Below are 16,532 nucleotides of genomic sequence, written 5' to 3'. Positions count from 1 at the left end.
AGCTCCTATTGCACTCGAACCCACTCACACGCTAGATGATAGAAAACCTGGTGATCTTTGTCCTGGGAATCTTGCATTCTTCTGTTTGTTTTTGCTTAGTATCTTGAAGCTGTTTTTATTCTTTTCTGATATGGACATCTCTTGATTTTTATTTCCCTTGATGTCTCTATCCCTTCCCATTGGTCCAGATTATTTGTCATCATCTTTGATGTTCTCTTCTTTTTAGTCTGCAGGTTTATCCACCAAAGATAACTTTGGTGTGAGAAACTTAATGTGAAATCAGCAAAGAAATTTATTGCCTGCTCCAAACAAGATTTGTAGACTATTAAAAAAAATCCTTCTGAAGTTTGTGTCTATAAATTTATGCCAAGATAATTTCAGGTAACAGAGAAGTTTCTAAAAGAAGAACACATGAAATATGTTGCTTTAATTGTATGACTATTGTAACTGGGTAAAAAGTCACCTTTCTGCCTATTTAGGGAATCTCATTTTGGCTGCAAATAAATTGATATTATGATATCTTAGTTTTTATATTATTTGAATCTAAAATTCTTTGAGTCAAAAGGATTATGTTTTAAAAAAGTTCCCTAGCTTCTTGAATTTCTTTGATCTTGTACTTCTGCCTCAGCCTCTTTGGACATAAAGGACTGTCAGTATACCATGTCAGCGAGCCATCTTTTTGTCATTTTGCTGCCTTGAACATCAGCAGTCTATGATGACCTAGTGTTTACCTAGCTTTGTTGTACCTTCTTGAGGTTAGAGTTCAGTGGAGCTGGAAAAAAATACAAATGTTTCTTTTTCCAACACTGAGTTGTGATTGAATTTGACTTGTTTACTGGTAAAGCAGTATAAGTTGTGAGATCTTAAGGAATACTAGTTTATTTAAAATTAAATTAATATACTTAATTATAAAGAATACTGTATACTGTAATCCTAAAGTAATCCTTACTGTGAGGAAAGTTAATATCCTAATTTATGTTTTATAGAAACTAACATTAAAACAGAATGCTTTCTTAAGCTCTTACATCATAGTTACTGAAATTTATCTGTATTAGTGTTTTTACTGTATGTCTTGGGCTTGTTCTACCTGCTTTGTGTGGAATTGGATTGAGATTGGTATGTGTTTGGGGTCTTGGTCCATAAGATAACATGTGTTTTAGTTTACTATATTGAGAGTAAATATAATTCAAATACAAGTCAATTTCAACAAACATTTTTAGTATATTCAATCTGTCAGATACTAGATGCCGAGGATACAGCAGTTAAAAACAAACAAAAATCCCTGCCTGCATAGAACTTACATTCTGGTGGAGTTGGGGAACAGAAAACAAATAAGATAAATAAATAAAATATATAATACTATATTAGATGATGATAAGTGCTTTGAAGAAAAATAAATGCAATGTTAGGGAGGAGGTTAGGGAATATTGAGTGGTTGGGAGTGCAGAGAAGCAAGTGTTGAAATTTTAAATATTATGGCCAGGGAAGGTTTCACTGAGGAAGTGACTTGAGTAAATACCTGAAAAGATGAGAGAATAAGCTATGTTTATTTTAGGGAGAAAGAACGTTCCATGTAGAAGGAATTATACGTGCATTTTTTAGAGGTAAAGTTTGTTAAGTTTGTTGGAACTGTTACAGTTAAGTACTTATCACTGTAGTTTCATTCAGGCTTTTTATTTTGACAGAATGTCCAGCAAGGAAGTAAAGACTGCTCTAAAAAGTGCTCGAGATGCAATTAGAAACAAAGAATACAAAGAAGCTTTGAAACATTGTAAGGTAACTGATATTTTTTTCTTCCACAAAAAAATGTTACCCATTTATAAGCATAATTAATTTGTAATGTGTGACTCATTTCCTGTCTGGGTATAACAGAAGTGGTCAGGCCATTTAGTAGAACCATCAGAGTGAGATTCTTACTAGGACAGGCTACTTTTGTCTTTCTCTGTTTTGGTAACTTAATCAAAGCCTAGTGCTCAAAACCTGAATGTCTCTTTGGTATCTTTTGATGGGTTGTACCACGGAACACTGTTGTATCTTAATGTCTTAATCCTTTAATGGTATGTTGACATTTTAATTCTCTTTGGTTTGTGGATGGGAGAATCAAGATTCTGAAGTTCCTTTATATGCTAATGGGAATGTTCTGGTTCAGAGGGAGAAGCTGGAGGTGCAGGAGGGATGCAGGCTAGTGGTGGGAGTGAAGTCCTTGGGAAGGTGAGTGGGATGGGACCCAGAGCTTGAGAGGAGGGGCTTTGATACTTTTTTCATCTTAACAGGAGGGAAGGTAGTTGGAGATTCATAGCTGTCAGGTTTGTAGATTTGAGGGTGGGAAGATAAATGTTCCCCTCTGATGGCTTCTGTTTTCCTAGTGAAGTATAAGCTAAGTATGGAGGAGGAGTCGTATAGGAGGTTTGAGATGAAAGAAGGTGTGAGATTGTTATTATTCATAGTGGGAAAAGGAACTTACTAGTGAGGACTGGAAGGATTCCCAGGCTCTAATGAATGTTCATTTGAAGTTTCCTGTTATTAAAGTGAAATCAGTGAACTCAGCTGTGTAGTTTCTTCCTTCATGTTCAACTTCTCAGGCTTGGAGGTGGGTGGGCAGGATGGAATTCAACTATGGATAGTAAGAAAGGTGAGGGGAAAGAAGCAAAGGAATGATGACAGTGATGGGTCGTGGAGTCTAAGCTGGTAAAGGAGAGACAAGAATTGAGAAATGAGGTGATAGTGGAAGAGGGGGGTGAGGTAGGAAAAAATGGGCATAATAGAGGTTAAAGAATTGTCCCCTTTACAGTAACTGAACTGGGAGGATAGGGGTGGTGCATGTTGGAAATCCAGGGTTTGGATGGCTGAGTAGTGCCGAGGTTATGTAGGTGGGAGACCTTGGTGTTCAGTGGGTCATCCATGTAAATGTTAGAGTGATTACAGGGAATGAAGTGGAGAGGAAGGATACAGTATTTTCAGTGAGGGAAAGAGGACTTCCTAGGAGGTTGGTAGATGGTAGCGACCAGAAGGATAGTATAGCTTGATGGCTCGACCTTCAGGGTATTGGGATTTTCAAAGGAGGAGCAGAAGAAGGATGTAGGTGACAGTGTGAGCAAGGAGAACCCTTTCCTTACCTCCTGCTCCATGATATGTGGGATGTACAAAAAAAGAAATCAGCTGCAGCATCTGAGATCCATAAGGGAATAGCCACGTTTCTTCGAGGCAGAACTTGCGACAGTTAAAAGAAAGGTTAAAAATATAGAGGGAACGTGACTGGTCCAGATTGGAAGTTCTAGAGGTTACAATAAAAAGTTTAGGACAGTGAGAGGGAGAGAATTGGGTAAGAGTGGGGGAAATGCATAGCAGTATAGGATGAGAGTCTTAAGGGGTGAAGGGTGAAGGATGCCCTTGAGAGGTTAGGCTTCTAGTGGTGAGTGAGCCCAGCAGGGATGGAAGCTGTTACAGAACTGACCCTTACACAGAAGAGAGTGGGCAGTCTGTTCAAACTGGGTGAGAGAAGAAGGAGGTAGGGGAGGGGGAGGGACTGTTTTCTTCAGCACTGAGCTTATCTAACTAATACACAAAGGAGGTTGCTTCTGTTATATATGCAGCAGCACCTCAGCAGTCTTCTTTCTGATTCAGATATGAATTCCACCAAGAAGCTTATGATTTATACTGGAGAGATTCAACTAGAAAGCAAAGATGAGGAATTAGTGGCAAATGTGTAATTACTTAGGTGTAGTAATGCAGAATGTTGATTGAGCCTCAGTGATATTTTTATTGAAGAGATGGTGCATCTTAGTGTATTTGCCTTGTCTTGTCTGATCTGGCACCTTGTCTGCCCATGTGCCTCTATACCTCAGAGAGCCTCCTTTGGCTTGTGCAGATGGAGTTTGGAGTCAGGCACTTTTTTCTTTATGTTATCCTAGAACTCCATATCTGCTTTCACTACATTGTTATAATTATTTCCCTAAAAGTCTGTTTCAGATTCTGAAAACCTGGTCATTAGGCAGATAGCAGGTCCTTACTGATTGCTGGTTGACGATGGCATATGTCATTTGTTCAGCAGTTATGTTGGTGTTGGGGTCACAAGTGTTAATAAGGCCCCAGTGTTGGGAGCTTAGCTTTGGTAGTTATCTTGTTGTTGGTTTTTTGGGAGTTAGCATTATGGGATATGATGGAATTTGTAAGATATATTGGTGACAGATTGCTAGAAGCATTACGTGGATGCACATAAGCCTAATCTGACTGGTTCAACTCATGGAAATGTTTTTATTTTCTCTATAATATGTAAAACCTTACAAGCTAATTTCATTTTAGCTACCAGTTTTGTTTTTCTTTCACTGGAACATCTTTGCTTTCTATTTCAAACTCTTTTACCTGAGCAAGTAGTAGTTACTTCTGAAAGAAATAACTCTGCATATAATTCTTATTCTAGTTGACAGGTGTTGTTTAAATATTCATTGCCACTGTTTTTTTTTTTTAACGTATTTGATACAGTCACATTGGAGTCAACCTACTTTCCTAGCCTATAATTTCAGTGAAAAATCTGTGTAACGTGGGGAAATGTTATCATAGAGAAGGAAAATATGGGCGTTGGATGAGGTGAAATGATATCGAAAGTGGTTTTGTGAGTGACTAGTAGCAGTGTGGCGTGGAGGCAGGTGGGTTGGTTGGGTGGTAAGAACAGTCTTATTGTTCTTTTTATACCCAGTGTTCTCACGAGGCAGAGGGAGGCATTTGGTAGAGGCATCAGGATTACTTTGGTAGCTTTTAAAAAATATGCCTCATATTTCAGATCCCTTGCAATCACTGATCCAGTCCAACTCCCTCTCTTCCTGAGGAAACTGAAGACCAGAGAGGTTAAGTGGTATTCTTAAGATTGCCCAGTTAGTGGCGGATCCAGATTTCCTGACTTTTAAGTAGGTGGTCTTTTTATTGTTGTTTGTCCATTAGCTCCCAAAATTTAATGACCTTCTCTTTTAATGTTTTAATCAGACAGTGTTAAAACAAGAGAAAAATAACTACAATGCCTGGGTTTTTATTGGTGTTGCTGCAGCCGAGCTGGAACAGCCTGACCAGGCCCAGGGTGCCTATAAGAAGGCTGCAGAACTAGAGCCAGACCAGTTACTAGCTTGGCAGGTATGTAGACTTTTTTTTTTAAACTGTGTTATAGGAAAGAACTTTTCCTCATTTTTAAAAATAGGGGTAACAGCTTTATAGTAAGCATTTAAGCCTCCATTTACCCAACATAGGAAAAAAATTACATTTATTGATCTTCTAAACCTGAAAGTCAGTTTAAAAAAAAGTGGTGCCAAGGATGCTTTTTATCACTGTTGAACATCCAATCCAGTGTCCATGTTACGACAGAAATTAAAACATGATTATATATATCTCCAACTTAATTATATGTGCATATGAGAGATATATCAAGAATATTCTTTATGCTTACCCAAGGGAAGAAGAAATGTATATTAATGTGCTTTTTAAAAAATTATACAAAATTTTGAAACTTTGTACTTTTGAGTACTAGTTAAAATCTTTTTTCTTATTTAATAGTCTTTGTGCTTTTTACTTGGCTTCTCCAGCTTTTTTGTATTTAATAATTCTGTTTCATCTCAATCACATCTTAGAAACTGTGATTAATAGGAAGTAGTAGGCCTAGAGAACATGAGCCTGTTTGTCTCAGGTTCACGTGAACCAGAACATGAGTCGGCATATCTGGTAACATCTCTCTGGTGCCTGCTTTTATTATGTACTGACTGGTTTAGGATAGCTGATCTTCAGTTGAAGCAAAAATGACCGTTTCCACAGACTACTTGGGTTTTTCTTGTCTGACCATATAAAAGTAGTGTCACGTGGTAAAATCTTAGGGGTTAAGATTGCATAATAATTATTAAAAGGCATTTTTTATTGTGAGACATTTCAAATATTTTCAAAAGTAAAGAGAACAGTAAAATGAACCCATCTGTGCCCATAACCCAGCCTCAGTGAAAATCCACTTGTGGCCAATATTTTCCATCTATGCTTTTTCCTATTCTCTCCTACCCATAGTTATTTGGAGGCAAATCCCAGACATATGCTTCCATCCACAAATTATAATAATCTCTACCATAAATAATCTCTATTGGTTGTCACTTTATTTAGTAAAATAAATGTGAGCACACTAGACATTTTTGGAAGAATAATCTCTACTATTTTTTTTTTTTAGGGGTTAGCAAACTTGTATGAGAAATGTAATCATGTAAATGCTAAGGATGACTTACCTGGTGTTTACCAAAAGCTCCTGGATCTTTATGAAAGGTAATCAATATGTGGGGAGAAGCTAGTTTCTTTAAAAGCTTGAATTAGAATAAACTGATTAAAAATTATACAGAAGTAATCTGAACATTTACTGGGAACTGGGAATTACTTTTCTTTCAAAGTGTTACAGAATCTTTTGATTTTGGTTGAAACAGAGGCTTGACTAATTTGAGAACTTTGATATTATTTTCAGTCAATATAATGAAAGATAACATTTCTTAAACCTTTTCTTTTTTATGAGAGGCTCATTTTATAAAATTTCACTGTAGTATGATAGAGAATATGTTCTAATTTAAAATAGTGCCTGACAGTATTTGGGGATATGTAAATTTTTATGTCTTAAGTCCTTGTTTATTTTCATTAACCAGATTCAAAATCCTTTTTTTTTTTTTTTAATTCTAAGTGTTGACAAACAGAAGTGGTGTGATGTCTGTAAGAAACTTGTGGATCTGTATTACCAAGAAAAGAAACACATAGAGGTTGGTTAATGATTTGCTGGGGTAGTAGATTTCTTTTAATAAAACCGTTATTAGAGGAAAGCTTTCATTTAGCTTAAGGAAAAATTTTAAAAAATTAATGTGTAGTATGTTATTAAAATAAATTATAGTGCTTTGAAAGCTGTAAATTGGAATTCAAATTTTAGATATCATAATGTCAAAAAGGTTTTGAAGCTGTGCAGAAGTAAATAAAATAAGTAAAAGTACAATCTGTAAAATTTAGTGACCCATTTGTGGTGTCTCCAGAGATGATGCTGTGAGTTATGAGGATGGGGGCATGTAGTCATTATTCCCGGTTGTACTCTGCTATCTCAGCCATGCTTCTAATATAAGGGCCATGTGGATTTGTCCAATTATCTTACTGTTTATGGAGTTCATAATAGATGGAGTTCTGTGCTTTTTCTATTTTTACATATTAGCAGATAAAAAATATTTTGATTTGCAGATTTTATATTTTTAATTGCATTTTAATAATTAAAGTAACCATTTTCAATTTCCTTCTTGATAGGTGGCCCGAACATGGCACAAATTGATAAAGACACGGCAGGAGGAAGGTGCAGACAACCAAGAGCTTCATCAGCTGTGGAGGAAATTGACTCAGTTGCTGGCTGAAAGCACTGAGGATCAGAATAATGAGACCCAGCAATTGGTACTGACCCATTTATTCCCCGCAGTTTGTGTCATGAAAATTGATTATTTAATTGAATTTGGAAAATGGAAACATAATGATATAATATAGAAAAGTACTGTATATCAGACTAGATATTTTATAAATGGTCAATTTTAAATTCATAGAGGTTCTTCCTTTTAAAGTCAGAATTGCAGTCTGCAGTCTCATACTAAGTCTGGACAGAGTGGAAACAGTATTCAGGGTATCAGAATTTTACTTCCTTGTATTCATAAGAATCCACAATAAATCAGTTACTTAATCACTGTGAAAAAGAAACTATGAAAATGGCTTTTACAAAACTGCTGTAATTTCTAAAATGTTGTACCTTAAATGTATGTTTGTTCATGTTTGTGAACTAGGAGTACTAAATTACTTTGGGGTTTAACAATTGAACTAGAATATTTTATTTAGAATGTTTGTATCTAGTAGAGTACTTATACCTAGAAATACTCCTTTTTAAGGTACACATTTTGAAGTAATTGAAAAGAATTTTTAAAAGAATATAAAAAAGCCCATTGGTTTTGAACCATAACTGGAAAATATTTTCATCATTCTATTTTTTTATATTTGTAAGTTTAAAAGTAAACTCAATTTCTCTGTATTAAAGACCTAAATGTAAGACTGGATACTCTTAACACTTCAAGAGGATAACATAGGCAGAACACTCTGACATAAATTGCAGCAATATTTTTTTTTCAATCCATCTCCTATAGTAATGAAAAAAAAGCCAAAATAAGCAAATGGGACCTAATGAAGCTTAAAAGCTTTTGCACAGCAAAAGAAACCATACACAAAATGAAAAGACAATCTGCAGAATGGGAGAAAATGTTTGCATTCTTAGTATAGTAAATAGCCACTTGAGGTACACCTCTTAAATTGAGTGGAATTTTTAACCATAAGCAATTATAGGCTCTATATAGGATGGGAACCTCATTTCTTTGTATGTTTGTTCATTTGTTCACTCATTAATTTGTTCCTTTAGTCAGAAAATATTATGTCAGGCAGTGTCCTCAATGCTGGGGACGAAAGGGTGAGAATAAGATTTGCATTTGTTTGTGTATTGGTTTATCTGTGTATAGATTCAGTTGTGGAAAAAACTGAGCAGTGACAAAATTAGGTGATTTATTAACGTCTCTTAAATCATGTCTTCATGTTGTGACTTCCTTATTTCCTTAAAACAGTATAAGTTACCAGAATATCAAACATATCAAAAAAGTAAAATGTGTTTTTAAATTACCTATATTAAACTTCTCCATGAAAGAGAATTAATTATATTTATCATTTTAAGATTTGATTTCTAAGTGTTAAAAATCAGATAAAAGGATTTTTTTTTTGGAGGGGGGAAATTATTTTCACCTTGAATGCTAATGATACTGCAGAATACTGCTTAATTTAAGTGTGTTAAAAAATGTCATTTTTTCCCATGTGGATTAATTTCATTACTTTTTTAAAAACCCTCTGTGCTAGACTATTTAAGTTAGCTTCCTTTTTTTTTACAAGATCATTAACTTTATCAGAGTAGTAAAATTTTACTTATTCATGTAGACTTTATACCATACTTGGCAAAGAAAGTTTGAGAAAGTGATCTGTATTATGAGTTTTCATTATAAAGTCATGGAAATTCATTTTTAAAAATGTAGAACTTATGTAACCAAATGAATATTCTTTAAAGTGCATGCCTTGGATTCTAGTATTGCTGTTCTTGCTCAGGACACATTTAGAAGGCTTCCTATGGGAATGTTGAATGTTCTTCAAAATCAGTTAATAATACTCTGTAAGAGAAATGATTTCATTATAGTCCAGCCATATCTCTGGTTTTCTTTTACTAAAAGTATAACTTAACTTCATAAAAAATTTTTTTGAGATTGAAGATTCGCTATCATGAAGATTTTCCAAAGAATGTGCTGGTGATTTCAGAAGAGATATTTTAAAAGCGGTCTGAGCAGTGGCAGCTACGTTGACATACAAGACTGTACCTCTCCATTACTTAGAAGGGAGCAGCAAGCACTTACAAGAAATTTTTGTCAATGTTACTGGTTTATAGTTAACCCCAATTAGTTCAGTGCAGCCTGCTGGCCAGTTGGAGTTAGGATATATTCCAAACTTCAATAAGCAGTTTTTCCCCATTGAAATCATCAGGGCTAGACAGTAAAACACATTTGCAGTTATTAGTTGAGGGTGTAGTTTGTATAAGTGACCCTTCTATGTTCAACTAGTTATTTTTGTCACTTAAGTTTGCTACAGATGATAGCTTTTTGTTTCTTTGTTTCAGCTATTAACTGCTTTTGAGAATGCACTGAACTTATCAGACAAGATTCCTAGTGAAGATCACCAAGTACTTTACAGACATTTCATTCAGTGCTTATCCAAAGTAAGTTGATTTTAAACATCTGTAATGTGACTTTTATATTCTAATTAGGAAAGTGCTTACAATCATATTTTACTGCTGCTTTTTATTTTACTTCCATATTTTCCAGTTTCCTCATGAGACTGCTAGGCTGAAGAAGGCCTGTGAAGGAATGATAAACATCTACCCCACTGTACAGTATCCATTAGAAGTCCTTTGTTTGCATTTAATTGAATCAGGTAATTTCTTTTTTATTATATTGTGTGTCCTAGAGGTGTGAGAGTTATGTTGCTATCAATCAAAAATTGTTTCAGTGCATGCTGTGTTTAAGGTATTGTTTCAATATTTTCTGGACCTAAAAGGAAGTACAGTGAGTCTTTGAGCCCATGAAAAAGCTAAGAAATATAGGAAAGTATAGTGATGCAGAGGAATTATGAGTTACTGAATTCATCATTGATCAGTGAAGTCTTTTTGAAGGTGGGAATTGAAGTGGGTTTTGACTATTCCATAAAAATTAGATGAATAGTAGGAGGTGAAAGATATTCCACATGGCATAAGCAGAGGTATGATGAAACTAGGTGCAATTTTTGGGAATAGTAAAATAATTTTATTTGCTGTAGTGGAAAGAATCAGCTTTTGGTTAAGTGGGTTGTACTGTATTACACAGGGAGATGAATGTCATGCAAAGGATTTTGTGAAAGGTTAGCATTCTCTGTGTTCATGTTATGTGTCAATTTCACAAGTACATTGTTACAACTACTGTGATATGATAAAGTAATGAAGTTTGTGAATGAACTACTGTTGTATTAAACTAGAGCAGATTCAAGTCAGAGAGTGTGTCTTAGTGTGTGCTTCCTGCTCTTGCTTCTTTGTGTACTTTCTGTGGGGGAAAAGAGAGAAGTGATGACAGCTAGTGTGCTGGGAGTTGCCAAAATTTGTAGCTGTGGATGTCTTGTATCTGTCAGTCAGTTTACAGGTTGTTGACCATATTGGCTTTCACAACAGCCACTGTCTTTTTTGCCACTGTCTGTGCTGAATAAGTGTTTTAAGAATAATTTGAATATCACTCCCGTCCATGCCTATATTCACCTGAAATGAACAGAGTTCACAGAAGTCAGTCATTGGAATGGAAATAACAGTACCAACACCCGTGTGGTAGTGCCTGTAAATTATTGCAGAGCTTTCCTAATCCATTTAAGTTTTTTCACTTGTTGCTAAATGAGTATACTTGGGGGAATGATTTGTATATGAATGACCATTACATGTTTCGTCATTGGAAAATGGTTGAAAACTACTGCTAGAGATAACTGAGGGAAAATTCCTGTTATAAAAGTTTCATAGCACCTGTCTTGGCTCTCCCCACTCTCACTTTCCTTTTAAGTCCAGCATGTACGTTTTTCTCCCTCGTGTCTGAATTGACACCCAGAACTCTTACCTTCAGTCTTGGATTTTTTTTACAGTGAGAAGTAAGTGGATCCCCTTTTCCTTACTCTAAGTGAGTTAAAGATAGACTTGCTAGAGCACTTTTCACTAACATGAGAAAAAACATTTAAGTGTTTTAGTAAGTTGATTTATGAAGTATAAAGTCTTAAACTAATACAGTGTGCAGGATAGACTTACAGAAGATAGACTAGATTGGGTAGACTAAGTGGTACTAGAAACAAATAAACTGGGGATATGATAGCAACAGAAGGTAACAGGTGAATGAAAAAAAAAAAGGGAGGAGATTTCTTAGAGGTGAAGGGAGGAAGAAATCAATTTTCAGTTTCAGTTGTACTAATGTGGAATGATAGTTTGTATGAAAGGTAAGTTGTCCAGAGGGGATATTAATGGGCATTCAAAGGGAAATGCTCATCAGGATTTACAAACGAGAAATCAGTACTAAGGCTAGATGTATGGTTTGGAGATCATTTGTATGTAAGTGAAGGTGAATGGAGTAGATGATTTCAGAGGATGACTAAAGAGCAGAAAGGTGAAAACTGGCCCGTGGGCAGTGCTGGCTAGCTTGAAGGGAAAGGGAGGAAGAAAGGGAAGAGGAAAATGGAGAACAGAGGAGCGAAGAGGTCAGAGAGGAAGGTGGGGGACTTCAACGTGAAGCAACACAGGAAGCAAGGAAAGAGTGTTTCAGAAAGTAGACCTGTCTTGACAGATTGAGCAACTAATTTTATGATTAGCAGGCCTTTAGTCAGGCTGTCTTTTTTGATCATAGTGATTGAATTGGAACTTGGGATACAATGATGGAAAAAGAATAGGAAGAAGTGCTTAGCAGGTATGGAAAGAAGCAATTCAGGGACCGACTGACTTCATTTAAGGGAGAGGATGAGAAGGGGATAGTAGGCTGTCAGAGGACAAAGTGAATTGCAGTAGTGTTGCTTGGCTGGAGAGTTTCAAGAAAAAAGGTCTCCCATCCAAGTACTAACCATGCCCAACCCTGCTTAGCTTCCGAATCAGACAAGATAAGGTGCATTTAGGGTGGAATGGCTGTATAGCACAGGGAACTATGTTCAATATCTTGTAGAAACCTATAATGAAAAAGAATATGAAAATGAATGTATGTATGTGTATGTATGACTGAAACATTATGCTGTGCACTGGAAATTGACGCAACATTGTAAATTGACTATACTCAAAAAAAAAAAAAAAAAGAAATGGCTGGTTAACACTATGGATGTTGCACTGAGGTCAAGGAGGATGAGACATGCTAACAGACTTTCAGTACAAGGAGCATGCTTATGAATTTTTGTGCATGTGGTTTTTTTGTTTGTTTGTTTTCCGCTGATAGGAAGCATAGTTCTAAATCACCCAGTTTCCTCCAGTTTTAACATGAGACCCAATGTGATTCCCAAGACAAATGAACTGATTTTCTTCATTGTATGGTCTCTGGTATCCATCCCTCCACCCCTTTTTCTGCTGTTACAATTGCTATTGAGAAATTGATGGCTAGTATTCCCTCTTTTCTCTCTTTTCCTTTTCAGCTGTTAATAGTTTGTGCCATTCCCTCATTCTTGAACTGCTCACATGCTAATTGGCCCAAGAGGATACTTTGACATTTCTTTTTGAAGACTGAATGCTTTCTGAATAGGCACATATATGCCTATAATGTGAATTTGTTGAGTGAACATGCCTGAATATTCCCCAAAGCCTATAAAATTATGGAAGAAAATGGATCAACAAATAGTCTGCAGAGTTTTGCCCATAAATTCAATACTTGACCAAGTGTTCTAATAAAGAGATAGCAAAGGGATTATTCTGATTGATTAGAGAGTGTGTTGGTTTATGTGAAAAAAAAAGAAATCATTCTTTTTTGTGTGTCTGTGCTAAAGAGTGGCTGGTTTATTTATTAATTTTTTAATTTTTTGAACATTTTTTATTGCGTTATAGTTATTTTACAATGTTGTGTCAAATTCCAGTGTAGAGCACAAGTTTTCAGTGATACATGAACATACATATATTCATTGTCACATTTTTTTTTTCGCTGTGAGCTACCACAAGATCTTGTATATATTTCCCTGTGCTATACAGTATAATCTTGTTCATCTATTCTACATATGCCTTTCAGTATCTACAAATTTTGAAATCCCAGTCTGTCCCTTCCCACCCACCGCCCCCTAAGAAGTCATTCTTAAAGAGGGTTTGGGGATGAATATTTTGCAGAATTGAAAGAAAGAGAGATCTATATCCTGGCAAAGGGTAGCGGACAGGTGGACAGTTACATGGATGGTACACTGAGGAAGACTTCTTTCCCTGCAGAAATGTTCGTTGTAAGGGTTTGTGGAATGGAGCAGTTTAGGCTTAGGTACTTTCTAGGGTGAAGCATTTTTCTGGGGTGGAAGTTTAATAGTTCATGCAGGACATTTAGAAGCTGTGCTTAATGATTTCTTTCTTTTCTTTTCATTGCCCCTTTAAGCCAAAGTATTAAGAACTTCTGAAAAATCTGTAAGTTCTCTTAAAGGCTGATCTATCCTCCCCCAGAATACTTTAGTACCTGCGGAATTTGTTACTTCACAGCAGTTAATCACTGGGTTCTTTTCCACTGGGGACAAATATATTTCATTTTCTTTTGCCTTCCTTTGCATGTTGAGGCTTGAAGATTCATTTTCAAAATGACTTAGTTTATAAAGCTTTACATAACAAGTAATGAATAGCTTTCACAGTTGTCATCTGATGAAATGTTATTTCATGCTAAGTGACCTTTTGGGTTTTTTTTTCTATTTTGCTTTATTGCTAAAATGCAGGAGGATAAGGAAGCTTGGTTCTTCAAATCCAAACAGAAAAGAGCTTAAGATTTTATGTTTTACAAATATTAGAAAATCCAGGTGAAAATAAAGAAATGAGTACACGCCGTTTTTTCTTCCCTGCCAAGCTAGCTTAATGTAAAAGAAAAATTCTGTAGCACTGGTTGGTTTCTTTGGGATGTCAGAAATAAATTAGTCATTTAAAAAATCTCTTACCTTTTTTATGATAAACTTTAGGAAACAGAATTCTTATAATCATTACTTAGCATCTACTCTGAACCTTTTCAGAATATCTTTTATCAGCCCCAAGTCTACCTTGCCTTTTTAACAAATAAAAATAATATTGCCAAACTGTTCTAAAGTCACTAAATCTGGAATCTTAGGATCTTTTCAATGTTAAAAGGGCAGATAAGTTAAATAAATTATTTTCTTTTCAAAAACAATGAAGTCTATTTCATTTCTGTTTTTATCCTCCACATTTATTTAGGTATATTTTCAACAAGAATTAGGATGGAGAAGAAATGGATTGAGAGTTGAAGGCTGAATATTCACTGTCTTTTTACGCAGGATGACTAGTGTTGCTATTACTGTTAATGGTTTTGGGAAATACTATAGAGAAATCTTCTAAGTGCCCCTTGATCATATATAGAGACCAAGGCCTAAATCTCTTTTTGTTTCTGTAATTGTGCTCCCAGATGTTAGCAATTGTGCTCCCAATATATTAGGAAATTTGTGTTCATTCTAGGCCTTTTGGAAATTATTTTCATGTGCCTATGCACACTTTGCTTACTTACGTGCAGTTTTTAGTGGCCCTAAATGTGGATGATCATTGGAAAGGTGCGTGATTGGCTTTCCTTCTTTTCATGCCAGGTATGTTTTCTGTAATAAGGGTAGTTTTTTTAGCCACACTGGTCTGTCATGAATTATGTTTCTATGGGGTAAGAGAGTTTTGACTCAGTTGGGTAGAAATTAAAGGTAGAATTTTAATAGCCATTTTATTTTCTTTTTTCGAATGCTGAAGGTTTTTAATTTTTCATAGTAATTCTTAGCCATTATCTATTAATGGACTAAGCCTTTTGGGACATCTATTCTGAAAGATATTTTTAAAGGATGATTATATTTAGTGAATGTCTGCCATAGACAAGATCCCATACTATTCCTTACCCTTCAGAAATTACCATTTAGCTACAGAGTCAACAAAGGCAGGCATTTTTATGTTATAAAATTAGTAATACAGGTGGTATATGGTACTGGTAAATACAGTAGGCTGGTGGTTCTTAAAGTATGATCTCTGGACCAGTAGCATTAGTATCACCCAAGAACTTGTTAAAAATGCAAATTCTCAGATTTAATACCAGACCTACTGAATCAGAAACTTTGAGAGTGGGGCTCAGCATTTTTATTTTCAGCATGTGTTTTACCAAGTGAACCAGGTTATTCTGATGTCTAGATTTTCAGACAATTGCACTGGATAGAAAGCGAGGGGAACCACCAGTGGTGTGCTTTTGGAGGATATGGGGTGTATGGAACTAGAGATGTCTATTATTGGAATTTGTATTTATGGAAGTGAGAATGAGAACGTATCGACAGAAGGAAATTCATGTCTAGAAGCAGGCTCGTGTCTTTTTTTCCGGCTTATTAACCGAAGTAGTATTTCTTCCAATTTATTTTCGTATTCCACCAAATAGTATTGAAGTTTTAATTCTTTAGCCATTATGAATTCTTCTAATTTTTTATGCTAACTTGGATTTCTACATTAATATATAAAATATTACCTAGGAAATATGTACTGGTGTACATCTGGTTTTGAAAAATTTGAAATATGTAACCTAAATGGTATCATGCAAAGAATTCACCTTTGACATCTGTGATTGAAACAGCGGTTCCATGTATGTGGTTTGGGATGATATGTTTTATATAGATATTAAAGCATCAGGTTTCTTTTTCAGATAAATTATTTTTATTTGTTCCCCTTATTTATTGTTTTAAGTTGTAGTCTGTCTCAGTTACTTTTTAAGAATCTTCCTATGTGATCAAACAATTTATTAAAGTGGTGAATGCTATTCACAGTTTTTTTCAAAACAGAAATCACATATTTTTATGCTTTTCTGGGAATAGGAATCGTGAGATTGACTGAGGTTGGAGAAAATGGAAATAAAACTTACCATATTTTCTAAACCAAATATTTTTACCAGAGTAAATTCCACATAAATGTAGGCATTGGAGGATTATTATGTGAGCTTAACTGTTAACTTATATAGGAAAAAAAGTTTTGAAAGGATGCAGAAATGTGCTGCTGCACCTGTCAGCTTAAGAAGAATGTGACTAAGTCTTTGTATAGTGTCCTACCGAGTAGGCTGTCTTTTAATCCTAGGATCCTGGAGGAGTCCACTGCGTCTGGCATCTTGGCTGCCCCATCTTTAGCAGCACATTGTTGCCTAGGGAGAGAGACTGGCAAAGAGACTGTCAATTCCTTCATCTAACAACCAAAATTGTTA

General features: G+C 35.4%; 1 protein-coding gene across 4 annotated transcripts in view; it reads left to right on the top strand.

The window, feature by feature from the left end:
• Positions 1-16,532, top strand: part of SKIC3 (SKI3 subunit of superkiller complex) — a 136,786-nt gene that overhangs the window by 61,991 nt on the left and 58,263 nt on the right. For 3 of the 4 annotated variants that reach the window (XR_010379210.1, XM_031448544.2, XM_010993956.3), the window contains exons 2-8: positions 1,686-1,776; positions 4,981-5,124; positions 6,194-6,285; positions 6,689-6,764; positions 7,291-7,431; positions 9,725-9,823; positions 9,930-10,038. Coding sequence is in view for 3 of the 4 variants with exons in the window: in XM_010993956.3 (XP_010992258.2) it covers positions 1,686-1,776; positions 4,981-5,124; positions 6,194-6,285; positions 6,689-6,764; positions 7,291-7,431; positions 9,725-9,823; positions 9,930-10,038 (752 nt within the window). In the remaining variant the exon portion in view is untranslated. Of the gene's footprint in view, positions 1-226; positions 382-1,685; positions 1,777-4,980; positions 5,125-6,193; positions 6,286-6,688; positions 6,765-7,290; positions 7,432-9,724; positions 9,824-9,929; positions 10,039-16,532 lie in introns of those variants that run through there. The other variant, XM_064482503.1, reaches the window with a different exon arrangement.

The sequence above is a fragment of the Camelus dromedarius genome, chromosome 3 (genome assembly GCF_036321535.1).
Source record: "Camelus dromedarius isolate mCamDro1 chromosome 3, mCamDro1.pat, whole genome shotgun sequence".
NCBI lineage: Eukaryota > Metazoa > Chordata > Mammalia > Artiodactyla > Camelidae > Camelus > Camelus dromedarius.
This window is presented reverse-complemented; position numbering and strand designations above follow the sequence as displayed.